Source organism: Aquila chrysaetos, chromosome 5, assembly GCF_900496995.4.
Source record: "Aquila chrysaetos chrysaetos chromosome 5, bAquChr1.4, whole genome shotgun sequence".
In the NCBI taxonomy this organism is placed as follows: Eukaryota; Metazoa; Chordata; class Aves; order Accipitriformes; family Accipitridae; genus Aquila; species Aquila chrysaetos.
In genome coordinates this window covers 46235822-46262813 of record NC_044008.1, presented here as the reverse complement: position 1 = coordinate 46262813, position 26992 = coordinate 46235822, and the positions used below count along the sequence as shown (strand labels likewise).

Genomic DNA, 26992 nt, shown 5'->3' with positions numbered 1-26992 from the left:
TGGTTAGACTGTTGATAGGTTGCCTGGGTTTCATTTCTCTTCTCAATTTGATTAATACCTTAGCTTTCTATATTTTAAGCCCACCGCATCTATTTGATAGATATTGTCAAAGCTGCTTTTGGTTTTGAGTGTTCCCCTCCCACCCCCAGTAATAAATGTGTATCTTGTCTTTACTGTTTATCTGACTTGTAAATTTCAGGTAGTTTGTTAGAATATAAATTATTTTATTATGTTATTAAAAATATTAAGTCTACTATAAAATGAGAAATATTTTCTATTTGGAATCAACAAGAAGAGGCTGAGAACTAATAGTCTTAACCTACTGAAATTTAAAATTTTTAATTGGGTTAGCATTTCTCCATCAAATAATATTTCTCTTTGCATCCCCTTACTAGAAAGTCTAGACCTAAAATATAATTTTAGGTAATAATTTGTATCATACTTCACAATAGACTGTTGCAATATAGGGTCTAATGGTAGATTGATTTGTTTGGGGGTCTAAGATGCAAAATACAATCAACGCTGTTACAGTTTGTGCTCTAGGTTTTTTTGCAATTGATTTCAGTAGTTGAACCTTATCTGAAGGAATATCATTACTCTGAAACAAAATTGGATAAAGAAGCTATAAAAGATAGAAACTCATACCTTGAGTACCTAGTATAACAATCTACAATGTGATTTTTTTTGGTCAAATCATTTATTTGATCAACATCATAGCAGATGGTAACCCTATAAAGTATATTATCTTGTTTACACAAACATTAGAGCCTGTGTCTCTTGAAATAAGTTTTAAATATGGTCTTCTCTGTCTTACACCAGCAAGAACAATGTTCATTTCAGTTTGATTGTAAGATCCATTTTTTTTTATTAGGTGAATGTTTGGACCTGTTTCTTCAGAATGAATACATATGTTGAAGTAATGATGCAACAGGTTTCTTCAGCTTTTCTTCTAGAAGGGCTTGAAATGCTCACAGTGCCATCTTAAAAGTGACGTTAAGCAAAGCCATTTTAGAATTCAGTGCATAAAGCCAGAAAGCATCCTCATGACTGCTTGGCCTGATCTTCCAGAGGTGAGTGAGGAACACTCAGCCTTTCCTGTGGCCTGGCCGGGGTCCCGGATTTGGGCTGTGCCCTGTCTGCGCAGCTGGCCGACAGCAGGGGTGATGTCCTGCCAGTCCTCCCTGGGACAGCCGTAGTGAGTGCAGTGGAGGTGCTATGTGAGCCAGACCAGTCACAGACTACCAGCTGAATCTGCTCAAACAAAGGTCAAACTTACTGAATTACTCCCTAAACTACAGCGTATCTGCTATAGAAGTAGCCAATTTTGATTGAGAACTACGAAATCAACTCATGAGTCATTTCAATTACTTTCCATCCTCAGTGCACACTAAATAAGGAAGTGGGGAGGAAGAACCTCGTTATGCTTCTGTCTGCCTGACTGCATTTATCTGTGTTACTAGACCTTTATAACATGCAGTTGTTGAATTTCCCCCTTTTTGTGTTGCCTAAACAGATTGAGATACTGCAGCCCTTCCCTGGGCAGCATGTTTTTCAGTGCTCTGCTAACTGTCACAGCTTTCCCGTGCCCTTGAACATCCGTGATGAATTAGTGGATACTGGAATTGGACACTGCATTTCCTTGTGGAAGGGGTTATATGAAGGTGGTGATCACCCTAGTTCCTCCATTCTGTTTTGTGTTTCCCAGAAAAACACTTGAACACTTTTGTTGATGCTTTTGATGACACTTTTGCTTTGAGACTTTATTGAATTTATTACCATAGAGGACTCCTGTGTTCGTTCTTACTGTGTGATCCCCACTTCAGGCTCTCCTCCCATCTGGAAGGTGTATCTTATGCTCCTGGCTCATTCAGATAGAGCTACCTTTGGCTGTATTGAAGTATGTGGTGTTTGTTTGCGCCCAGCCTGCTAGAGTTTGTTTGGGTCTTTGCTTCTTGCAGCTTTTCATTGTTTTTCATCTGTCATGGGTGGAAAAAACATTAGTGTACAAACCAGAACAGATTCCTTGAGCACCACAGTAGGCAGGTATCTGATTTCCTGGTTGAGCGTTGTTGGCTAGTTGGTTCTCTGCTCGTTTGGTGTGTGCTATGTTGATCTGAGGGTCCAAGGGCAGCAGGGGTGTTGTTCCAAGTCAAATCCAGATGTCAAGCAGCAGCAGTAAGTCAGAGTGCTGGTGTTCTGTATGTAGTATATGAAATTCTTCCTTGTAGCCTTCAAGGAGCTTCTAAAGTGTGAATGCATGTCTCGTGCAAATTCTGATTAAAGGGTAGGTCCAGATGCAAACCTGTTTCGGGCTTGTAAGAAGAGAAGAAATGCTGCATGAAAAGGAGGAAAAAGACACCTGGCAGAAAAAAGGAAGCACGTCGATACTCCTGACTACGCTAGCTAACCGAACTGACCTTTTTTAGAAGAAAGAATTCTGGGAACTATTTAGAAATTAGTTTTCCTCCCCATCTTACTGTTACATTTTTAGAGCAGTTTCTTTAAAAAATTTATTTGCATCAATCAAATGGTAGAATTAAAATAATGAGAATTTTTAGTTATACATGTGCTGATTTAGCAGAACCTTAACATAAGTCCTTATGTGCCACTGACTCAAATTTTTAAATGAGTTACATGTTTTACTGATCAGGGGTCATGCATCTAAACACTATGCATAACCGTTATTTACCGACATATTTCCTAAATGGGTTGATATAACGTACTGCATCTTAGACTTTGCCAAAGACTGTCTTGCAATAAGGTGTTTTTCTTTGCTTTTTTCCCTCCTCCTACTATATGTCTCTTTTGAAATGAAAGCAATGGAAGACTTGTTATGATAATCACTGGATTACTAGGCTGTTGTTTCTGGCAGAAAAGAGTCAATTGTGCCAAAAGATTACTTTTGCCTTTGTCAGTGCCAGCCACGACTTTTTACTCAGCTCCTGGACCAGTTACAATGAAACAACAACAATGCTGTCAGCTGCAAAATGCAGCAAACTTCCACAAACTGCTGGCTCAATATAGTGGTGGTTTTGCATTTTCAAAGAGCATTCTCCAGCCTTGGGGATCTTTCCTGCAGTACACAAAAGGTTGTCTATAGGTTTTATCTAGGTGATTGTACTGTACTTTCAGTTTAACATGCCTTCTGCAGACTGTCTTTCTCAAAACAGTATTTTGTAGCATCATAAAACACATTTCTTAAGGAAGTAATGATTAGAATACTACTACTCCATAGGTAGTTATTTACAGTATTTCCTTGGATTTTATTTTGTAGTGTGGCCAGTATGAGTTACATACATGAAAGTTTTACAGTTGCAATATAAAGTTAGGGGTTAGGGGTGATTGTATGGAGTACCTTGCACTGAGCTCTTATTTATAAATTGTGACACTTAGTTCTTATTTATAAATTATGACATTATAAAGCTTCATAAATAGTTATACTATACTTCACATAAGAATTTTAGCTCTATATCAAAACTCTTTATGAGAGAAGTTTGGGTGACAGGAAAACTTATGAGTTGTGTTTTATAGGCCAAAGCGTGTGGAAACCTGCAATTTAGGATGGAAGTGTTTCACCTATTAAAAAAAAAAATTATCTTGTGATACAGATAATCAGGAACTTAATTGTAATAGTAACCTTATCCTATATGAATGAATTTGTTATAGGAATTCAGGTACTTTTGCAATTAGTTGTTTTGGAATGGGGTTTAAAGATGGTTTGACCAATTAACTTTGAATAGAAAGTAATTGGAGAAAGTGTTGGCAACAGTATTTCTAATTGTTGGCTAGATAATACATGGGATATATGTTCTGATATTGAGTTTCAAGATCTCCCTATTTTTCCTTCCCCTTTCTCTTTTGAGCTGTAACCTGCATTTGCATAAAAGGAACTGATTCTAAAAGAACCGTTATAGAGTTAAAAAAGATTCCTGTTTTAGTAGGGCAGACACCATGAGTGTCTGTGGGGTTTTTTTAAGTCATTGAAATATAACCAGTCTGTCTTGTCTTTTTCCCCACTTATGCTAAAATATCTTGCATGTCATGTAAAGACCAAGTGGGGGAAATAATTTCGCACATTTTACAATACTTAAGCAAGACATGAGAGCAAAGAGTAGATAACAAGTATACGTTTCACAGTATGTGCTGCAATATTCAGTGCTTAAGATGCAGGATAAATCAGGCTGTGCAAAAAGCCAGGCTAACATAGTTGTGCTTGTTTTGTTACTCATGCTAATTTCTTATGGATTGGGTAGGGCAGACACTGCAGATTGGCAAATCTTTTGATTTCTTATGCTCCTGTTTTCAGCAGCTGCAGGTGTCCAAATGAGTAGGTTGCTTTGTAGCCAGCTTCATTAACAAGGAAACTGTTCATCTTTTGTTTTTAGAAATACTGCTTTAGGTATATGGAACCAGATGAATTTGCTTTAAGTGTATGGAAGCAGATGAATTTGCTTTCAGGTTGCATCAGAGAACATTATGCTTTTACTATCTTTTCTTATAGGTCTGTATTTTTCTTTTTATTGCTAGGTATGGATGAGCGAACAGGTGCCACATCCTGGGGAACAAGCGGTCAGCCAAGTCCTTCATATGAATCTTCAAGGGTAAGGTTCCCATATAATAATTCATAGTGAAAGTTTATGGGAAAGTACAATGAAAATCAGCAGATGATTTGGCAATGTTTTTGAAGGGTAAGCTCCTTTAAAAATATAGATTAGCATCTTTTATAGACTTTAATGACTTTGATAAGCTGCAATAGTGATGCAGATTTCTAAGGCTAAAAAATATATAGGTTAAGAATTTATGAAAATAAAACATACATAACTGTATACTTGAATGATGACCATGCATTTTATTTACCTTATGGTCAGAAAATGAAAATACAAGTCATGTTACTTATCCGGGAGCAGATTTATTGGCAAAGTGTAGGGAACGCTTGCCTCTCCATTAACATTAGCCAGCTATAGTATGTGCTGTGTCATGATGTTGGACAGAGGCTTCTCTTTTTAAATACTTTTCTCCTGTTCCCATTGCAGCTTCATCCATCCTGCTTATTGAGCTAAAGGTTTTTGATAGTATCTAATATCCAAAAATAACATTGCCTTTTTAAAACCCCACTCAGTGGTCAAAAGCAAGCGTTCCCCTTAGGAAATCACATTCTCTTTCATCTACTCAATTTTCTTTTTATGAATATCTACTCCCTAAAAAGTCAATGAGCTAAGTACCTAATGAATTAATTACTAGAAATACGCAGCAGAACTGATGGGCCTAGTCTAAATAATCTGTTCTGATTTCAGTACCCTTAAGCCAGAGAGCTGTGTTAGGTCATGTACCTTTGCAGCTTTCTCTTGCTATGGAATGAAGTGAGTAGGCTGCAAGGTCTTGTCCAGCTCACTGGATATTGTTAAAGCCTCTGGAAAAGAGCATTAGAAAGATTTATTATGAAGTCCTAATTTTTCCGTTGATCTTTGGTAAATAAATTATAATAAAAAGATAGAAGAACTTTATGGGTTGCAGAAGTACTTACTTCTATGCAACATAGAAGTTAGGCATTCTTTTAAAATATCCTGCATAATTTAAGGCATGAAGCCCAGCCTTTAGATGCCTTTTCTACATTTGAAATGGAATCTTACTATGCAGCTTTAAGTAACTTGTATATTGTGTTTGGTGTTTTGAGACACTTTTATGATGTTGCTGATCAATTTTTATCAATCATGACTTAAGCTGACCTAACTGGAATCTGAGCTTGTGATTGGTTGGCTGTGTGGCTATATTAATCACATTTTTTTAATGTTAGAGGATCAGCTGGCTAACATTCCAATAATGTAAAGTCAGGGTGCCTGGTTGCTGGTCTTGTTGTTGTTGTTGTTGTTTGGGTTTTTTATGGGTTTGGGTTTTTTTTTGTTTGCTTTTTTACTGTAACTGAAGATCATGACTAGGAAATTCAAACACTAGTCAAGAATCAAACCCTCCACAAATTATACTATAATACCCCAAAGTTGGTAATAAATGCAGATGTTAGTGTTCTAACAGAGGTATACCAGAAGTTAAAGAGTTGTAGGAAGAAGTTGGTGCTATTTGGGTGTATCGTTAAGAAAAGCAAATGTAAATGTAGGTTTGTCTTGAGCCATGTGGAAGGCTTCAGGAAAAAGAGAGATGTTAAATTCTTTTACATGTCAGGTGTCCCTCTCCCCCCACCAGCAACTGTAACTTGGACTTAAAATAGTTTATACTGGGGGGGGGGGGGGGGGGGGGGGGGGGCGGGGGAGTGAGACACAGAAAAAAAGAAATTTATCCTCCCAGCAAACAGTTCCTGCTGAATCATAATTTGTTAGGACAGTTTCAGCTAAAGCCAGTTGGACTCTAGCCAAACTGAATATATTGTTAAGAGTTGACGGAATCTATCCCCAGAATGTTACTGAAGTATTTCTTCCTCTGCTGGCTAAGTGCAGAGGATTTTTCTTTTGCATGCTAGTAATTTGAGATAATACTGAGAGTTCATTCTGAAGCACCTATTATTTACAATTTGTGGTTTGTTTTGTTTTGTTGGGTTTTTTTAAAAGAAAATATGTTCATTTTTGTGTAAACTGGAGCATACTGTTTTAATAGGTCTTTCCTAATTCAAGCTAAATATGTTATAAACTATGTTTATTTTAGAGAATTTGCAGTTAATGCTGTCTGATTTTTTTTGGAAAGTTAGAGACTTAAAATACTGATACGTAGATTTATTTCCCTACTTGTATTTGTGGCTGAATTTAATGATTTTTATAGTGTGGCTTTGTGTGCATCAGTATAAAATTTAGAACAGGAGAGGACCAAATACTTGCATACAAACTTGCTTGAATTATAAACTAAAAATGAAATAAGCGGGTTCACTTCTCTCTGTCTCCCAAAACAACCCTTTGTATGTTTTGCCTTCCCTTTTTAAAAAAAATTCATTTGTTCCTGTAGTGTTGAGGTGGTAAAGTTTTCTTCATTTTTATAGGGGATTTTTTTGTCTAAAGGCAGCAGAAATCATGGCGGTGGGGGGAACCCTCATAGTCCTAAATTCTAGTGAAAGATTATTGTAAATTGAATAGTTTTGCAAATGTCTTCCTACACTAATTTTATTTTTTGAAAACCTGCTAAATGATATAAATTTAAGAGCAAGTCTCATGTTAGAACGTGACATTAGACTGTCCATAAAATTTCTCTGTGGGGTCAGCTTAGCTGTGAGCTGTTGACTCCACAGTCCTGAAGCATCGGCACAGCAGCAGTTTCTGGCAGTGTCACTGACCAGGTAGTGGATGCTTGTAGGTTTAGATTTTCCTGAGAGCCCGGTGTGGTTGGGTTTTCTTAGGAGGCATCAGCCTCTGGTGCTTGGCTTTGGAAGATTACAAAACGTGCATCTCCTTGGTTTTGTGTAGTAAATCATTTTCATACACTGAGGAATAAGGAAGGCCTGTCCCACAGAGTCAGGATGGATATTATGCAGCATTGATATGAAGTGGCTGTCGAAAGGAATTCAGAGGGTTTGGCTGATGAATACAGATCTTTGGCCAGGCCTTCAATACACCTAAAAATTTGGTAGTGGGAGGGGAAGAAAACCAACTTTCTGTAGAGGCCCTGCAGGAAGCTATAAAGAATGGTTGTCTGGGATGTCATTTAAATGGCAACAGTTTTCTTTTAAAGAAAACTGAATGCCTTTTACAGGAAAACTCCATTCCTGTGTTTTCCCAAAAGAAGTGATGAACACTAGAAATACATACTGTCTGTATATAGAATTGGTAATGCTTAAGAGGCACAAATTAATTCATCTCATGGCCATGTTCTTCTGCAGAAAAGTAGAACAAAGGAAGTTCTGCATCAAAATCACTGAAAAAGCACTGGACTTTGTTTACCAGTCTAAATCAAGTTTGCATGCATAAATTTTTGGTAAGATGTATGGTCTTTATTTTTTGGTTTTCTTTCAACAAATGAGACACATTACACTACTGGTTCAGAATCTTGAATAAAGGGAATTTCTGACTACTACTCCATATGCTGCCAGATTAGATGGCTCTGAGGAAGAGGTAAAATGAGTGTGTGGGTCTGTTTTGTGAGAATATAGATCAGAGTTTCTCAGGAGGCAGGGCAAATGGTACACTTAGCCTTTTACATTCCTAGGTTATTCCCTGTGGTGATTAACATACAGAGTTTAAATAAGTTATAATTGTCTTACATGTTCAACTTGTAACTTCAAAATCCAGTGCTTTTCCTCATAATTTCTATATAGAATGTTATTCTTGTCCTAATTGCTCTACTTGCCTGTTTACAGGAAAATGGCAGTCTTCATGGAAAAAGCTCAGACCTCTCCACAGACATAGAGAAGTTGAAGCCTCAAGAGGTACCATTTATTCTTTTTATCTTGTGTGTGATTTTCTTTCTTTTTTTTTAAAATCTGCGTGCAGCCTACTACTGGAGTTTTCCTTTAAAGTTCACAATACAGTGACCAAATTATTTAAGAATTTAAACTGTTGGCCCAGTATTGGCTGGAATTTCCAAAGGCACGTAAAGATAAGCAAATTTCAAGTAAATAGAAATGGAATTTGGTGATAGTTAAGTATATACCTGTTAAAGGCTAATTAAATAATACAGTGGAAGACTGGCTAAAGCAGATCTTCCTTTCCCAACTCCTGACAAAGGTCTGTTCACGTTAGTATAGATGGTCTGATTGTGTCAGCAATGATGTTTAAGGAAAGAGCGTAAGTATAGGGCAAATATTTTGCCACCTTTACTGTCATACTCTCCCAACAAAGCCCAGCACTTAGGGGCTTAGGAGATTTCCTGGATAGAGCTGACCTGTTGGACATTGCTCTTACAGCTGTTGGTGGACTCGTTTTCTGTGAGTTGTGAATTTTTCTGAGTTAGATTACAGTTTTGACAATAATTACAACTGTTTTGTGGCAAAAATATTGATGTTTTTGTCTTAAGTGTGCTGACCAGTGATTTAACTGATTTTCACCACGTTCCTGTGTTCTGAATAGTAATCATTGGTTGTTACTGATGTATTTCATAATTTTTATTCTCTCCTCCCCCCACCCCCCGTCTTTATTTTATATGCCACTCGTATGTCTCTCATCAACTAAATTGAAGAATCCTAATCTATTGGTCTCTGCTTGTATAGTAACTTCTCCTAACCTGTGGTTAGTTCTTGGTGCCATTCTCTGAATCTTTCTGCTTCTTCTGCATAACTTAAGAGTTAGGGTGATTACGGTTGCATGCGCTAGTCAAGATGAAGGTATACCATCAATTTCTGCATGACATAATGATACTTTCATTCTCTGTTCCTTTCTTACTCATAAGTCTTGCATATTTAGACTGTCACTAAGCTCTGAAGTGATACTGTTTAAAAAAACTGTGTAGAAAAAGAATAAGATTTTTTTTTTGTACAGTAGTTACCACATTATGATGTTGAGTTATTTTTTAACATGTTCTGTATTTATTTACACCAAATTTTATCTGCTGTTTCATTGCCAATTTCGTGGAGAATTTGCTTTGCAACTCGGGACTAACATTTAGATAGGATTATTTTTAAATGTTTTTTGTAATCAGCAACTTTACTATGTCTTTGTTCACCCACTCCTTTTGATTTATTCATGGAATGGTTGGAGAACATTGGTCTAAGTACAGTTTTTTGGGGAAGTGGGGAAAACGCACTGGTAACTTTTTTTCACTGTGAAAACTGGACATATATTCCTGTGCTTGGGGTGTTTGTTTATGTATTTTAATCTTTTGATCAATAGTTTAATTCACAAAAGATCCTTCTCTAATATCCTGTAGCAGTTTATTTTAAGAATCTCTTATACTACCTTATTAAAATATAAAATGCGCTTATTTCAATAGTGTTTTGAACTAATGTTGAAGGCTGAGAATCACTGTAGGCTTGAGAAAACCTTATATGAACCTTGTTTTTTCATTACCTAATAATGTTAGAGTGTTCTAACACTGAAAGAGCAGTGGGTATTTGTATTAGAATTGGCTGTGACGATCTTAAATTTGTGAAAATGTACAAATTGAGACATTAGAGACTATTGTGTGCAAAATCTCTTTTGCATAGGCCAAATGTTTTATTAGAAAAATGAATAATTTGAAAATACATATATTGTGGGAGAAAAAAGTAGGAAAGCTTTATTTTTTAAGAGGAATAATTCAGGTATGGTAATTAGCAAGTCAGTGGAAGTCTACGAAGTGCTGATGGTCTCGCTTATTCTTGAGTGATTATACTGAAGTCCATATACAATACTGTGTCAAAATTTTCTGTCTCTTGTGCTTGTTTTTCTTCCAACTCTCCAGTCTTTCTTTGACTTCTGTATGTGCAACAGTAGTGGTTTTTCAGTGAATATCTTCTGGTTAATGTATACGAGTCCTTCCTTTATCTGAGTGATATAGAGCTAGAGATATTTTTGCATGTGTTCATAATCCCTTGCATTAGAAGGGTGACTGGCTCTTAGTGTATGTTGCAGAGGACTGTAAAGCTGCTTTTTGAAAGCCTTGCTCTACTGAGCAATTCAAAGCAAATTCTGAGGTACTTGAACCAAGTAGCATGTTTGCTGAACAACAATAGCATTTGAAAGTTTTGTCTTCCTATTGTGAAATGATTCTGAACTTTTTAGCTTTCCCACTTTATTTGGAAGTTGTAATTTATACTCATAACCTAGCAACAAATTGTTATAATCACTTTTTTTGGATATACGTTGTCTTTTAATTAAACATTTTTCTACCATAGTTTTTATTGTGGTGTGGCTAATGATTGCTTTTATTTCATGAAGAATAGTGCTCTGTGAGGTTTTCTTTCATGGTTTTGATTTTGTTGGAACGTGTCCTTGCAATAAAAGGAGCAAGTTAGTTCTTCATCTGTTCAGATTGCTGTCTCCAAATCAAGCCTTTGCAATAGGAGCAAGTTAGTTTTTTATCTCTTCAGATTGCTGTCTCCAAATCAAGCAAATCCAAAAATATTTTTCATAAGACATTTCCTTGCTGGATAGCCTTTTTTTATATATGTGCATAATAATTTTAACTGTTAAAAATTTAGCATAAATTAGCTGAGGTATTTTTCTTCCAAAAATGTGAACTGTGGGTGTTTTAAGTATCTTCCAGCATGTATGTTGCACTAAAAGCTGTGAGTGTACATTTTGACCTGATGTAACATAGAATCTAGCTTCAGTACTGAGTATGCGGTTTATCTTCCTTTTCATTTATGTAACTCTGCTATATAGCTACTTGAAGCCAGAGTTGAACTGATAAAGATACCACTGCTAGATTTTGTAGCATCAGTCAACAGGTTGTCAACAGGTTATGCCCTCTATTGTATGTAAAAGACTCAGACAGGAATTGGAACCTGAAATACTATATGCCCAAACTATTCTCCCCCAGACACACCAGTAGTACTTTTAATTTGCAAAGAAGTCAAAAAATAGTAATGAGATAGCAGGTTTTGAAATAGTATTTTATACCTCTTAATCTCAGGTACATAACAAGAAAGGAAGCTGTTAAATAGCAAAACAAGACAAGAGGGACACAGAAATACAGTAAGTGTTATCAAGTCTGTTGTATTTGTGTCCTTTTTGTCCTCTGTTGGTTTTTTTTGCGGGGGAGGGAGGTTGTTTGGTGGTTCTTCTGGTTATTTGCTTTTCCTGATGTATTCTATAAGTAAGCAGATGATTCAGTATGAAATCAAAGCCAAAATTAAATATCCGATATTCACTGCACAGGACGCTTTTGCAAATGCAGCTTACTTTGTAATTTGATTTATGGGCAGCACTTTTCCAAGCAAGTTCTGATATTTAAGTTCTGAATGCTTTAGTTAGGTTTTAAAGTATTGAACTTAAGCATTTATTGTTAGTAAGTTGGTTGGCTATACTTGTATCATCTTATTTCCTGGTTTGTTTATAGCTTAGATAAGAGCTAGAAAAATCTGGTTTCAGTCATGTGAGCTCTATTGGAGAAGTGGTTTTTTGCTGGTTTTTTTAATTGTTTTTTTGCAGCTACCTATCATATTGAAATTAGCATTGGAATCTGTTCACAAATTAGTTTTCCATGTGGCCAGGGAATTGTCCCATTACATATCATGTTGATATTTGTCTCACAAGAGCTTAGAGAGGTGTAATTGACCATCAGATGCATAATTCACTAAGTTAACTTCCTGTAAATAGATTTAGAACTGGAGAAAATGGTGATTATTTCAAAATAGATTCCTTGTTCAATGTGTTATGTCCCCCTTCCCCTTCCAAAGCTTTACCAGGTTAAAAATAAATAACCATGTTTTCAGTTCTTATTATATTCCATTCCTGCACAGATAGTTTTCATCTGTTTCAACTTGATATATGGAAATAAGCTAATGAGTATTTTTAGAGCTCTGTTACAAAGCGTGTAACCTATCGTGACACTTGGAGGGTACTTGTGAAAGCTCTCTTGGCTTCTCCCAGTAATACCTGAAATCTGGGGTAGTGATATCTGCTTGTTTTCCCCTGTGTAGCAGGTGACTAAGTAAGGTATAAAGCTACATTTCTGTCTTTAGGATATTGGAGTGGAATGTTAAAACTTGCTGATAGTGAAAGGGAATCAGAAGTAAAACTATAAAGTGTACAGCTCCTTGTTTCTGGTGCAGTTGAGTGATCTCCATCACCTAACTGCATTTGTTCCTCTGTTTAATAAGTATTATACAAGTTTCTTGCACAATAAAGCGAGATGGCATTGAAGTACTGACGGTTCTCGGCAGCCTGGGAGATGGCACGCACAGAGCCTGCAGAGGGGAGGGGTGTTTGTTTCCTGGCACATCAAACGGGTCTTCAGCTTGCTCTCTTAGCTTTTGGATTGTAGCAGGCAACTGATAGTAATATGGATGAAATGGTCTAAGGAGTGTGAGGAGTATCCTATCATTGTCTGTCTGCTCAGTTCCGCCCACCCCCCCCCCCCCTGCCCCGCATTTTTTTCCTTGTTTAGGAAGTTACGGTAATTTTTTGTTTGACCTGTGACAGACTGTCCTGGTTTCAACTGGGATAGAGTTAATTTTCTTTCTAGTAGCTGGTATAGTGTTAGGTTTTGGATTCAGTATGAGAAGAATGTTGATAACACACTGATGTTTTCAGTTGTTGCTAAGTAGCGTTTAGACCAAGTCAAGGATTTTTCAGCTTCTCGTGCCCAGCCAGCAAGAAGGCTGGAGGGGCACGAGAAGTTGGGAGGGGACACAGCCAGGGCAGCTGGCCCAAACTGACCAAAGGGGTATTCCGTACCATGTGATGTCATGCCCAGTATATAAACTGGAGGAAGGCTGGCTGGGGGCCACTGCTTGGGAACTAACTGGGCATTGGTTGGCAAGTGGTGAGCAATTGCATTGTGCATCACTTGCTTTGTATGTTCTTTTATTATTATTATTATCATTTGATTATTGTTATTATAATCATTATTATTTTCTTCCTTTCTGTTCTATTACACTGTTCCTATCTCAACCCACAAGTTTTACTTCCCCCCCCCTCCCTGATTATCTCCCCCATACTACTGGGTGGGGGGAAGTGAGAGAGCAGCTGCTTGGTGCTTAGTTGCTGGCTGGGGTTAAACCATGACACAGACCTGCGTGTTGTCTTTATGGAGGACATTGGTAGTGTTACACCAGAGACAAGCAAGTTGCTGGATGCATTTATTATTGGTTGTGTTAGAAAAGATTTGGTTACTGAAGAAGCTGCTTTTAATTTTAGTTTTTGATTATAATGCTGGTTGGTTGGATTTTTTTTTGTTGTTATTGCATAGGAGGTTTATACATTGTTGATTAGTTATGTTCAGCTGCAAACTGACTTATCCCATAATTCCCCATTCCCTCACAGAAAAGTCTCTGTGCACATCACTCTGGTCCATAGAATTACAAAATATGGTCAAGTACGGTTTCAGCTGCAACATTCAAGCTAATAGTTTGTTCTTGTAGAGTTGATTGGAAGGTCTGTATTTTCACACTTAAAATTATTCAAATTGTATGAAGTACTTCATTTAAAAATGATAGACTTAATTCTTAAAATACAGTTGTGTGGATCTCTGATTCTTCAGTACTTTTTGTCAGAAGTGTACTTGGGAATGTATACGTTTTGCTGTCTTGCTGTGTCTTTCCCTGTTCCTCTCAGGTGAATACTTTGTAAAATCATTTTGGTCACTGTTTGGAAACAACATTGTTCCCGACTAATAGCTTGCTGCAAGACTGTTAGTGATTTAAAATGGAGTGTTGTGGCTTAACCCCAGCTGGCAACTAAGCCCCACATAGCTGTTTGCTCACCCCCCAACCCTGCTGGGATGGAGAAGAGAATCAGAAGGGTAAAAGTGAGAAAACTCGTGGGTTGAGATAAAGACAGTTTAATAGGTAAAGCAAAAGCAGCACACGCAAGCAAAGCGAAGCAAGGAATTCATTCACCACTTCCCATGGGCAGGCAGGTGTTCAGCCATCTCCAGGAAAGCAGGGCTCTATCATGCTTAACGGTTACTTGGGAAGATGAACGCCATCACTCTGAGCGTCCCCCCTTCCTCCTCCTTCCCCCAGCTTTATATACTGAGCATGACATCATATGGTCTGGAATACCCCTTTGGTCAGTTGGGGTCAGCTGTCCTGGCTGTGTCCCCTCCCAGCTTCTTGTGCACCCCCAGCCTCCTCGCTGGTGGGGTGGTGAGAGAAGCAGAAAAGGCCTTGACTCTGTGAAAGCACTGCTTAGCAATAACTAAAACATCCCTGTGTCATCAACACATTTTCAGCACAAATCCAAAACATAGCCCCACACTAGCTACTCTGAAGAAAATTAACTCATATCCCAGCCAAAACCAGCCCATGGAGTTGTACCATGACCTGTGACAATGTGATGTTTCTTGGTGTTCAGTTAAGAGAAATGAATACAGTGCAGGTGATCCTCAAGGCAAAAAGGAAGAGTACTCTTCCCTGGATTTATTTTTAGCTTACCTTCATTTTTGCAAGGTTCTTCCTGATCTGTGTGTTCAATAGACCCAGCCAGGTTTTGCGTCTGTAGTCTTTTCTCTAGGAGCCATTGACAAATACATAGATCCCATGACTGAAAATACTCTTTCCAAAACAAAATGGTTGTTTATTTCTGGAAACACGTGTGATCATATAATCCATAATCTTTAAATTAGCTAGGACACCTTGGTATGGCTATTGCCCAGAGCCTCTTGTCTAATCTTAAGTCAGTGACTCACCACAATGTTTCTGGCTGTAGTCAGTTTCTCTGGGTCTGTCCCTCTGTCTCTTGCTGTATCTTGTTTTCTCTCCCAACTTCCTGCCTTTGTGTTTTTTCCTTCTTTTTGTCTTTAGAACTCTCAGATTAGTTTGGAGAGGCAGATAATCCAAAATAAAGTGGATTTCAGTGGTAGATTCACTGTCGTTCATTTACACGTTGGTCATTTACATAAGTTGTTGTCTGATTCATATAATCATAGCCAAATTTAGCTTGGAAGGGACCTCAGTATTCCTGAGTTTTAAACAATTAATATTTGTTAAGGTCAGCCAAGCTATAACGCTCAAGGAATCAGAAGCAGCATTCATTAAATTTAATCTTTTGGTCTGTAGCCATGTCAAATTGTGAAGTCAACCATTCATTTAAGTGGAATTTTAATGTCTTAAATTTAAAGGTGATAATCGAGCTATATTGTAAGTTGCTACAATGCAAATACCTACTTACTGATCTGGCAGCTTGGTTATGAGCCACAACTGGGTCTGATTTGGGTCTATTTCCAGGGACTTGTGTAGGAAAGGGCTTTGGGGATAAGGGAAGAGAAACAGAGAAAAGCAGCCTGTTTTCTCTGGTTTAGTGGACTTGAGCAAGTAAAATGCTGTGTGGTAGTTACCCATACAGGAAGTAGTTATTCCATGAAGTCAATAAATGCATGGGAAAATTGTGTGCCATGTAGTTTTATTGACTTCTTCATTTTCCAAATTCTACTCTGAAGTGGAAATAGGATGTTGTGCTTACTTAAAAACAAAACCAAAACACCCACAACTTGAGTTAGGGTCAGGAGTACAGTTTTGTACTTATGCTTATGCATGGACAAATCCTGGTGTGATTTCAGAAAGTAATTACTAAGGGATGATTGTTTATGTTTTTGAAGTAGAAGCAAAAGGGAGAAGATGAATCTTACAGAACCCCTGGAACCAGTCCAATGAAAAGGGGTAGGAACAGTGAGCCAGGGAGGCTTTTTGGCTCGTTCTTAGGTGAGCTCTGTGATTGACTTAAACCAAAACGTCAGAACTTTAATGGTCATTGAAAGACATGGAGTTTTAGGAGGTTAATTACCATTTTATTTTGTAAAATGGGGCATAGACTCATTGTGTCAGGCCTTACCTTATGGTTTGGTAGGGTAAACATGCCTAGTAAGGAGTGTGTTTTCTCTGGTTTTTTTTCCATTTCCTCTTCTGGGTCTTCTAGAATAATACATTCTGTAAGATAATTTTCAGGTGTCCTGTATACAACTGTTTATGATTTTGTCCATAGTGTCAGATATTTAATTCATTTGGCTGTGTTAGCATACCTGTGCATGGAAAATCCTGGTACAGATAAAGCCTAAATCACTAGGACACTTGGGGCACCTTACCCAGAAGAGGTGAGAATGAAAACTGTTGTAATCGTTGACTTTTTTTTTAATTGATGGACTTAGTTTATTGGAATGATTAGAGAACATCAGTCTAATCCAATGAAATACCTGAGAAATGAAGAAAATGTTAGACCATTCAGTGTTGAGAGTGCCTTTGCTACTCAGTTAAATTGCAGTGCTAATTAGTAGCAGTCTTTCAGCTGCATTTCATGATAGGCATTATTAGCAGACAATACTTGTTGCTTTTATTTGTAGACCTATCTGACTGTCTTTCTGATCACAAACATGCAGTGAGACTGAAATCCAGGGAGAGGCCTGTTGCAAAATGAACGGTGACAACATTACAAAATGCTGTAAGGGAGCGATTAGCCCCCATTAGACATTATCGGGGCTATAACAATACAGAAAGAAAAGTTTTGTCTTCCTTTGGGAAGGTTAAAGCTTGCTTTTGTAGTAGCTATGTAAGAGGTTGGAACAAACAAGATGGTTTTGAGCTTACAGCTATGGCATCTAATCATATTCAAAACCACTTTTTTCTGTAAACAGAAAAATGCCCTGAGCTATCTGCAGTCCATTCAGAATAGTGTGCTCAGAACAGAAAATAAATTTGGTCAGTAACTCCTGTTTTGCAGACTTTTGCCAGTTATTTGCTAAATACTCAAACTCTGCACTCTGCATGCTAATCCGTTGGTACGTTTGCTGGGAAGCAAAGTTGGCAGAAATGGGGATGTGTACTCAGCATGGAGTGTCTCCTTCCAGCCTTTTGATGTCAAACATGCCTTGCAGGTAACAGTAGGTAGCAATCCTCCAAAGGGCTTTGGAAGCCCACCTGTGGCCCAAAGAATGACATCACCAGCCTGTTCCATTAGAGTCAGGTCAGAGTACATATCCTCGAATAGTTCTTCCCAAGAGGGAGAATAGCTTTTGGCGTAAGTAATTAACTCCTGTTTCTGCTTGGAGCCTGTATCAATCTAGCTATGATCAAGTGAATCCCCTTTCAGAGAGTAGTCTTCAAAATTGTCATGAACTGAAGTTTCCTTCTGTTCTTAGAAGGAATGAAATTTGGCGGTATATATTGTCGAGTCTTCTTTAAAACAGATTTGAAAAGGGGCTCTGATAGAAATATATATAATTCTGCCCCCCCCCCCCCCCCCGCCTTTTGCTTTTGCCTTAAGGGATGAGTTCAGATGCCAGCTGATGGTGTTTTCTCTTTGTTACTCAGTCACACAGGTGGGATGTACCTTTTAATAAACCACTGTACCTTATTGGTGTTGGCAGACAGTCTTTTTAAGGCTCTCAACTGCATTCTTCTTTAAGTGGTAAACATATGTTGTCAATTTGTGCTATCATATTTGTTAAATACCTTTTTTTAAGCCTTGATTGTATGACTAGAAGCTTCCAGTAGCTTTTCAGAAGCTACTGGAAGCTTCTAAAGTTCTCATCTATGATTGATTACAGCTCTTCCCAGTAGAACTTTATGCTGTTTATGATGTAAGTTAACAATACAGATGTAAAAGCAGGGAATAGTATCAGGAATGTAATTTTATTTGAAGTACAGCTTAAATGTGAAGAATGCTCTGAAATAACTGTGTAATTTAAATCATCGTCCTTAGAGCTCTTCTGATTTTGCTTAATTTGCTTTTGTGAAGTGCAAAAGAAGTTTGTTAAATCAAAACTGCATGTGTTTGTGGTTATTTTGTATTCATTTAGTGTGGGTGAGTTATATGTGGGAATCAGCGTGGGGTTTCTAATCCCAAACAAAACTCTGCTGCTTGAGCTGATAATCCATAACTCATTACTAAGACTGAATAACTGGTGTCAAGGATGGTGGCCATGTTAAGACCTCTTTATGTAGGTCCACTGTAGATGAAGGCTGAGAGAGGTTACACTTTGCACAAGTGTAAATTCTGTAATGCATGACAAAGAATGGAATGCCTGACAATTAATTTTAATTAGGAATTGAATTCAAGTACAGAAAAAATAAGTCTATTTAAAGTGCTTGCATATGCCTTAGTACACTTTTCCCCCGGTATAGTAAATGTTCTGTTTTCTATGGCTTTAGTGTTGTGAAGGACTTCTTGGGGCATTTTTCAGGTAGATAAGGTAGTTGATTTGTCTAGTGGTGTAGAAATACAACTTTGATGCTGAGGTAATTGGATGCAAGTACATTCTAGGAAACTGAGAGGGTATATGAAAAGAACATGATGTAAAGGATTATTTGAAGGAATTCTGATGGTAGAAGGGAGAACATTCCTTTCTGTGTAGACTACCTACCCAGTCCTCCGATTTCTCTATTTTGGGGGGGAATGTGCAATATTAACTTGAGGAGGAGCATTATTAATCTTGTGCATTAAATAGATTGTGTTGCATGATGTGTAACCATGTACGAAATGAGTCTTACTCCTGTTATGTTTTCAGTAGTTTTATTATTTACTTTGTAAATAAAGATCTCTTGAAGACTTAAGTTTCTGGGGCTCATCTAGGCACTGCTTTCTGAATGACTGAGAGATGGATTTTGTTTTATCACTGATAGTGTCCTTCCTAGTTTCTTTCTTTTAAAAATAAAATATAGTTGAAGTATTGTCTTAGGGAAAAAGGCTTTAAAAAAACCACGAGTACAAGCAGAGAGCCAATTAGGAAGCTACCTACTTAGAAGCTTTATTCTTTTGGTTCCTCTATTTGCAGATTTTTGTTTCTTTATTCAGCAGATTTAATTTATTTTTTGTTTCATTTCAGCATAAAAATAAACCACATGTGGTGACCTTAGCTAGGAGCCACTCCATTTCCTTGGCAGCTGCTGCTACATGCTGCTTGTCTGACAGACGAGGCTAGGTCATGGTTACCAGAGGACACCCTTGTGGTCATAACCAAGTTGTAAATGTCACTAAGATTGTTTCTGAATGCCTATCACATGTGTATCACTGATTCTGAAGTAGATAAAGTCAGCCGAAGATTCATCTGGGAGTTGGGACTCCCAGAAGATTACTTTCAAAGCCGAATAGCAGCAAGAGTTGTGACATGCATCCATAAGCAGTGGTAGTGATTTGACAGTTATTTAGCCCTTAGTTACTAGCCCTTTGGTAGAACTGACAGCACGCCTGCAAAGATAGTGAGGCCTGTTTCAGCCCCATTAATGTTGTCTTGAATGTGAGCCTGCAGTCTGAAAAAATGATAAATGTTCAGTGATTGATGATTTTATAGTCCCAGGGCACTTGGGTTGGTTTCTGGTAGCTGTGAACGCACCCCACACCCCACACACACCCCCCCTCCCTTAATTAGGTCTGAGCTTTAGGTTTCTTTCTACCAGACTTAGAGAAGTGAGTAAGTGGGAATTTTAAGATAAGGTTTACAAATTTTTTTCAAAACTTTGGCTACAAAGGAGGTGCAATTTCGGGTGCCAGGTCTGTCATATTTTGGTACAGAATAAGTGATTCAGTGCACATCTGATCAGTCTAAGTGGGAAACACTATATTCATACCTTTATATGGAAAAGCTGAAAGCATTTTGAAGTGTACAAAAGAGAATTTTAAGTAATTGGGTTAATTAAATAACATGTGCTTCCTAGGGCTTACGTGTTTTCCATCTCTATACCTTTGGCACAAACTTTCAATAAGCCAGTGTTTCCTGACTGCATAAGGGTCAGTCCAAGCCTGCTAAGTTGCCCATACTAATGCTAGAAAAGTGCAAAACAGTATTTCAGTTTGAGTGCTTGTTTGCAAATGGGCTGACAAAGTTGTTTATTTAATCACTATTTCGAAGTAAACCTTTTGTCAGTAAGCTGTGTTGTTTAGTAATGTGATAGTGTCAAAATGCCTATTAATTTGTAACAGTAATAGTAGGCTGCAATGGGAAATGGAATTTCTTCTTGTCATTTGCACTAACATTTTTTCCTAATGTCAGTGACTCTTCCTGACCTTTTTACTGTGTTGTTTTATTAATGCAAACAGAAACCTTAGGAAAAAAAAAATGATCAGTTTTGAGTTCTTCAGACTAATTTTACTGTCTCAGTGGTTAGCGACTTAATACTAAGAGGATTCAAATATCAAAATATCTCAGTATTATTCAATTTTTAGAAATATTGTCCATGAGGATGCAGCTTATTAAGAAATTATGTGGTTTCTTCTTGATGGGGGAGGAGGAAAAGACGGGGAGAAAGTAAGATGTGGGTAGGGAGTAATTTCTGTGAGATAGACCCGAAAGCCAACTTTTGTGATTAATGACCAATTGTGACTCTGCACATTTAATTAGGAAAGTGTCATTACACTCAATTAGCAGGGCTGCCAAATAATCTGTTTAATACTCTGGTCTTTTTTTCTCTAGGGTTTTGCAGACAGTCCTCATTACAGTGATCACTTGAATGACAGTCGATTAGGGCCCCATGAAGGATTGTCCCCGACACCTTTCATGAACTCAAATCTGATGGGTAAGTAGGTAATTCTTTACGAGTATCCCCTCAAAGCCTCTTTGGTCAGAAAGAGACATTTTTCATTCCCTTGTCTAGGCCTGACATGTCAAGCATCTGGAAGTTGCTCTGTTTCTCGTAGCAACACTGACTTTCCTATTGAAATCTTTTTACGTTGGGCAAATTCCTCATAAAGGCCATTGTCCAGGACTTTTTAGAAGAAGGAACCACCTAGATTTTCTCAAGTTGATCTAGAAAGCTGGTATATTTTGATTTGATTTTTACATTTCTCTTGTAAATTCTGAATTATTTTAAAGCTAAATTTCCTTAACTTTTGCTGAGAAGACATCTATAGCAATTTTTAATATGTGCATTAAAAAAAAAGAAAATTATTTTTCTAACACTATGGATTCCTGAACTACCTACCAATATGCTTTAGGCTTTTCTTCAGTTAATAATTTGAGGGCTTGCCTCTTATTTTTCATTTTCTAATTTCTTTGATATTTGTTATTTTAGAAATGTTGTCACTTCTAAGAAATAGAGGCAAACTCTTATTTTGCTAGGCAAATGTTGTTACTGCTTCCAGGCCTGTGGGTGTCTGACATTTTCCGCTTTTGAAACGGGAGAAACAAGGAAGCAAAATGTGTATTATATTGTGGGCTTGGGTATTGAAAGCTTTGTCTTCGTTGTCTGTATTTTTGTGTTACCTGAAACATGTTAATGTATTGATGGCATTGTTTGAAACTCTTCTTCTCCTTATTCCAGTTTGAAGCATAAAAATGTTGATTTCAAAATATTTATTACTTGGCAGTACATGGTCTTGGGACAATTTTTTTCTCTTGCATCTTAAACTTAGGGATGACTCTGAATGTTTGTTCTGAATTTGTACATTTGACATTGTTTCACTTGCATATTCTGCGTCTTGTAGACGTGACCTATTTTGTGATCTCAGTATTGTCCTTTTAAGACATAGCCATGGTAATCTAAGTGGATTACCTAAATCCAAATCCTGGTGGTCTGCAATTTCTTTTGGAAATCTTTCTACTTTGCTCAGTCTCTGTTTACTACTTTAATTTTCTCTGAAATAGAGGCTAAGCACAGCTATTGCTGAAAACAGAATTTAATTTAAACCTTCCTATATGAACGTAAAAATATGTAATTTTAAAATGACTGTCTCTGTAGTCCTTGTTTAGAAAGAGTGCATGTCAATTGGTCAATGATACTTATATCTGAAGACAGTAAAGCTAAAATGTAGTTCCCCTTGGTTATTTTGATAAAGCAGAGTAGGACTTCCCTCCCAATACTTTCAAATATGTTGTCTTTTTTTAAATGTGGGAGACTAAAAAGACAAATTACTTCAAACGCTCTCCAGTTTTTTTATCAGTAGCACATATGGAATGGCTCGAGGCTTTGTAGCTGATACTGATTTTATTTTACAAAAATACATAGTAAAGTTTGATTTTTTTTATTTTTAATTTGTATTACCAAAGGCAAACTTTTTGCTCATGCTTTTATTTTGAGCCATCCAATTTCTAAACAATATATGCCTTTAAATATATGAAGGAAATAATTGGTACAACTATATGTTCTTAGTTTTTCAGTTTTATTGAAGAGATGGCTAGGTGATTCCATTAGACATAATAGAATTACATCATTAATACAGATTTGAGAAGCCTTCATTGAGATTGTTTTGTAGAGAGAATTAATGAATTGCAAGATGTGTATGTATCAGTCATTTGCCCAAAGCAGCTGTAAAATGAAATAGTTTTGTAATGCTTTATGGCTAACAGTTCTTGTAGATGTTATTTTGTTGGAGCAATAGTACTTCATTTCCTTCTATATGCAGCAAGGAATTATAGAAAGCTTTTAGTATGTATCTCTAAGAAATGTACACCTCAAAACTCTAAAAGTATGCTTTTAAAAGTATTCCACCTGTGTTTTTTGGTTTGTCATAACAAGAAATTATATTAATTTTACTTACTTTACAGTATAGGATGCAGCTTTGTATATCATACTTTCACAGCATGAATTTTTGCAGCATATCTTAAGTTGATGCTGAAAGGTTGGAGAGAGGAATGATACAAACTACATAAAAACATTGAGTAGTAGTTCTCTGTGTAGTACCACTATCTGCGTTTATGGTTTTCTGTCTGTTATTGAAAAGAAAAATGAGATGTTGTCTTAAGTGTTTTTTTAGACAAAAAAATGTTACACAGTTTGTTAATATCAAATTGTGGACATGTTCCCATAAACAGAATGAAAACATCCATTTTATTAGTTACTGTAGATGATATTTAATGCATTGATTGATTATTCTGTGATCTTTAGAGGCTAAAAGGAGATGGAGGCTAAGAACATGAACTTGAAGAGCTTATAGGAAATATCTCAGTAGGCTAATAGTGATGGAGCATCTGGGGTTCCACGCTGAAGATCTAAGAAATACATCCCTTCCCAACATTTTATCATGACTGAAATACATCTCTGAAATAGTTAAAAACTATTTAAAAAAAAAAGAAAGAGCAACAACATATTTCACCATTGCTGTCAACACTTAAGAGCACCATTAAAAGAAAGAATTGTGTGTCAAGGGGATGTTGTTATTTTGTGTATTATGTTCAGCCGTAAGCATATTTGCCTGAAGAGATAGTGGATTATAAAGTGCCACTGTCTTTCATGATGGAGCTCTCAAACATTTTAATGATCTTGTACATTGCAAAAGAGAGAAATTTTGTCTAACAAGAGTTGATAATGATTCAATAATGAACAATTTGCCACAGAAAGATGCATTTCCATATTCATTTAGATATTTTTTGAAGTGTTTTGCAGAGGAAGTAAAGCTATTATGTTGGATTGGTTAGCGTTCTTCACTAATGAATTCCAGAATTATCCTGTTGATTTGTTAGTATAAAAAAAGAAGGGCCGTTGCTTGTATTTTAAGTAAAACCACTGAATCCTCTTGGCACCAGCATAGTTTGTTGGTATCCATAGAGATATGTAGAAAATCAGGCTAAGATATATTGGTGGTATTGTAGCTCCATTTAGACTTGATAATCTTTGCTTATTCAACACTTTCTCTTTTAATTACATTCTAGAAAACTATTCACAAGGATACGATATTCTTTTCTCTGTAATTCTGCTGCCTTGTAGTGCTCTGCACTTGCAAGTAGAGGTCAGTTTTTTGCTAGGACCCTTCAAGCATGTGATATTGTATCTTCTGTTGTACTGTTCCCTGGACTTTATTCTACTGAGCTTTTCTACTTCTGCTTACCAGGAAGAAAGCAAGCAGATCATTCTTGAGTATAGCTTAAGGGGGTTTTTGTTGGTCGGTGTTGAAAATTTGAAGTAGGTGACTTCATTTCTTTTGTGTGTCTGTCTTTCCACAAGAGGTAGAAAGGATAAAGGCAAAACTTTTGTGCTCCATGTTCATCATCTGTGTACTACACGGTTCCACAAACTTGTACATGATAAAAAGTCATTAAAAAATTTAGTGAATAGCGAGTGAAAACATGGTGGTTGAACATAAGCTTGCTGTGTTGAAACTGGTCACTTGAAATAGAGGGAGATCATTCTTCCAAGGTTTCTTTCACTTCCTTGTTTTCTTATTATTCCTTTAACTAGTTGCCTTACAGTTTAATTGGGTTAAATTTTAGAGCTCAGGGTGTTCCTGAGCTAGCCACAGGGTTTGAGGGCCTGTCAACCAAGGTAACTGGAAACTGTCATAATCGGAAACTCTGAATGTGTGGGAATGGAGGATTTTGTATCATTTGGATCTTCCTGACCTCACCTACTCACTGACTCTAGTAGATCAGCTGCAGGGTTATAGTTACTAGTGTATTTCATATCAACTGTTGCTGTTATAACACTCACCTCTGTTAGTACCCTAGTGAGGTGGTGACTGTGCTCCTCTTCCTAATGAACTAATTTCTGCTTTATGCTAGGTATGGCCATGATATTTTCTTATGGCCGGCATTAAGAGTATGAAGGACCTGACAATGCAGGGAAGTCAAGACATACATCAGTTAGTATTTACGAGGAAGGGAGTGAGTAGAAGCTTGTTACAGTAATTAGAGCTATAAATGATTCAGACTGTTAATCAAAATATAGTTTCTTGTACTCTGACTATTTATACTGTGAATATAAAGGGTAAGCCTGATTCTTGACCTGATTGAATTAAATAGGTGAAAGAACCAAACAAAGTACTCTCTAATGGAAGCAGAGTAATACATTTTTGGTTTTTTTGCAGTGTGGCTTCCTTTAATGTTGGTTGTACTTGATGCGCTTGAATCACTTGGGTGGTTTGTCATCAGGCTTCACAAAACAGGGTTTGCAAGTCAATTACATCTATATATACACCATTTATTTTACCCTCTATTAGTGTTTAACTGTCTTGTACCAATGTAGCAGGTGGTTAATAGGTATGTGCTGGGTAGAAATTGCTGTGTGGAGCGAAGGGTGGCAGGAGTGGAGAGGTGCTTGATGTGTTGAAGCCAAATTCCATGAATTTTCAAAGGTAGTCACACGAGCTACTGTGAAACTAAAGACTCGTTTTGTGGATTAATCATATAAATGAGCAATCAATATCTGGATTGGGGTGCCTTCTGATTTTAGAGGTACTGTTCGCTTAATTGACTTGATTGCCTGATTGTGTAGGTTTGTAAGAATGGCTGCTTCTGCCAGTGCGTCTTTCAAACTAGTGAAATTATTAGGTCTAATTTTTATTGTAAAATCTTAATTTTGGACTTGTAAGTTAAGCACTGCAGTTGGCTTGGATAGAGTAGTAAGTATTTTAGAAGATGAACATTGGGGGCATTTTTTTGAAGCAACACAGTAAATAGCTGAAGCCTCTGTAAGCTTTCCACTATTGATATTGTTCTTGAACAAGCGATGTAAGCCTTTTAAACCTTAATTGGGGAAAGGTTATTCTCAATAAAAGGAGAGGCTTTTGAACTTTAAGATACAATTGAAAGAAGGCATGCATCTGAATTGTTTCTCAGTTAAGAATCTAACTAATCTTCAGGAAAACGGCTACTTTTCTTCCTCAGTAGCCCTTCAGTACAAGACATTTGGGAATCAAAGAGATAGAGCTTATTATCAAATGCCTTTATGATGGTGAAGGCAATAGTAGGAAGCAAGCAAGTGTAAATCGTTATTAAAATGGCAAATGTTAAGAATGATGCCATTATAGTTGTTGCTATGAACCTTGTTTTAATTACCTTTTAGGAAGGGAGAGGGCAGATGTGAGCAGCGAGTTGGCAGACCTTGTGTTTGTCCAAAATAATAGTTAGATTTCCTTGAATTGCCTTCTGTAGTCATTACTAATTTAACACATGGAATAAAATAGGCATCACAACGGAAATGATCTCCAGAGACGTGAGTAATGGCAAGATTGATCTGAAATAATTTATAAGCAGTTACAGCAGTATTAACTTGGAGAATAGTGGGGACAGAATATTTTGTATCCTTCAGAGAATTCATTAGGAAGAAAAAGGAAAATGTTAAAAGAAGAAAATGACAAAATAGGGGCACAACAAAGATTATGGCAAGTGCTTCAGTTCATCTCATTTATAGGAGTAGGGCAGTAAGTTGAAAGAAAAATGTTAAAGGATAGCTAATAAGCTTCACATAGTGCATAATTATCTGTCAAATATTATTGTAGGCTAAGAGTTCAGAAAAACTTTTCTTAGTAAAAAAGATGTGAGTATAAGAACATCCACAGTTACAATATTTAGGGGTACTGGTCTCCTGCTGTAAGACATGGGTCCACCACAAGCCATAGATTGTAAACTTCTCATGCTTGAAAAGTTCCTTGAAATTCATTTTACAGTAACTGGTGTCATGCAGTTTCACAGCATTACAGTTACATTTTATCAAATCACTTACTGTTTTGATTATTAAAGCTAAAAAATATCAAGATGCTGACTTATCTGGATGTAATACATCATGGTTACTTCTCCCAAAGTAAGTGTTGCCATTGCTTCACCACAGTAAAGCTTC

General features: G+C 37.0%; 1 protein-coding gene across 11 annotated transcripts in view; it reads left to right on the top strand.

Moving 5' to 3' along the window:
- Window positions 1-26992, top strand: part of TCF12 (transcription factor 12) — a 175984-nt gene that overhangs the window by 42567 nt on the left and 106425 nt on the right. For 8 of the 11 annotated variants that reach the window (XM_030016097.2, XM_030016100.2, XM_030016095.2 and 5 more), the window contains exons 4-6: window positions 4528-4601; window positions 8294-8362; window positions 20917-21019. In XM_030016097.2, the coding sequence (XP_029871957.1) occupies window positions 4528-4601; window positions 8294-8362; window positions 20917-21019 (246 nt within the window). Of the gene's footprint in view, window positions 1-1048; window positions 1071-4527; window positions 4602-8293; window positions 8363-11491; window positions 11547-20916; window positions 21020-26992 lie in introns of those variants that run through there. The other 3 variants (XM_041123962.1, XM_030016101.2, XM_041123963.1) reach the window with 3 other exon arrangements.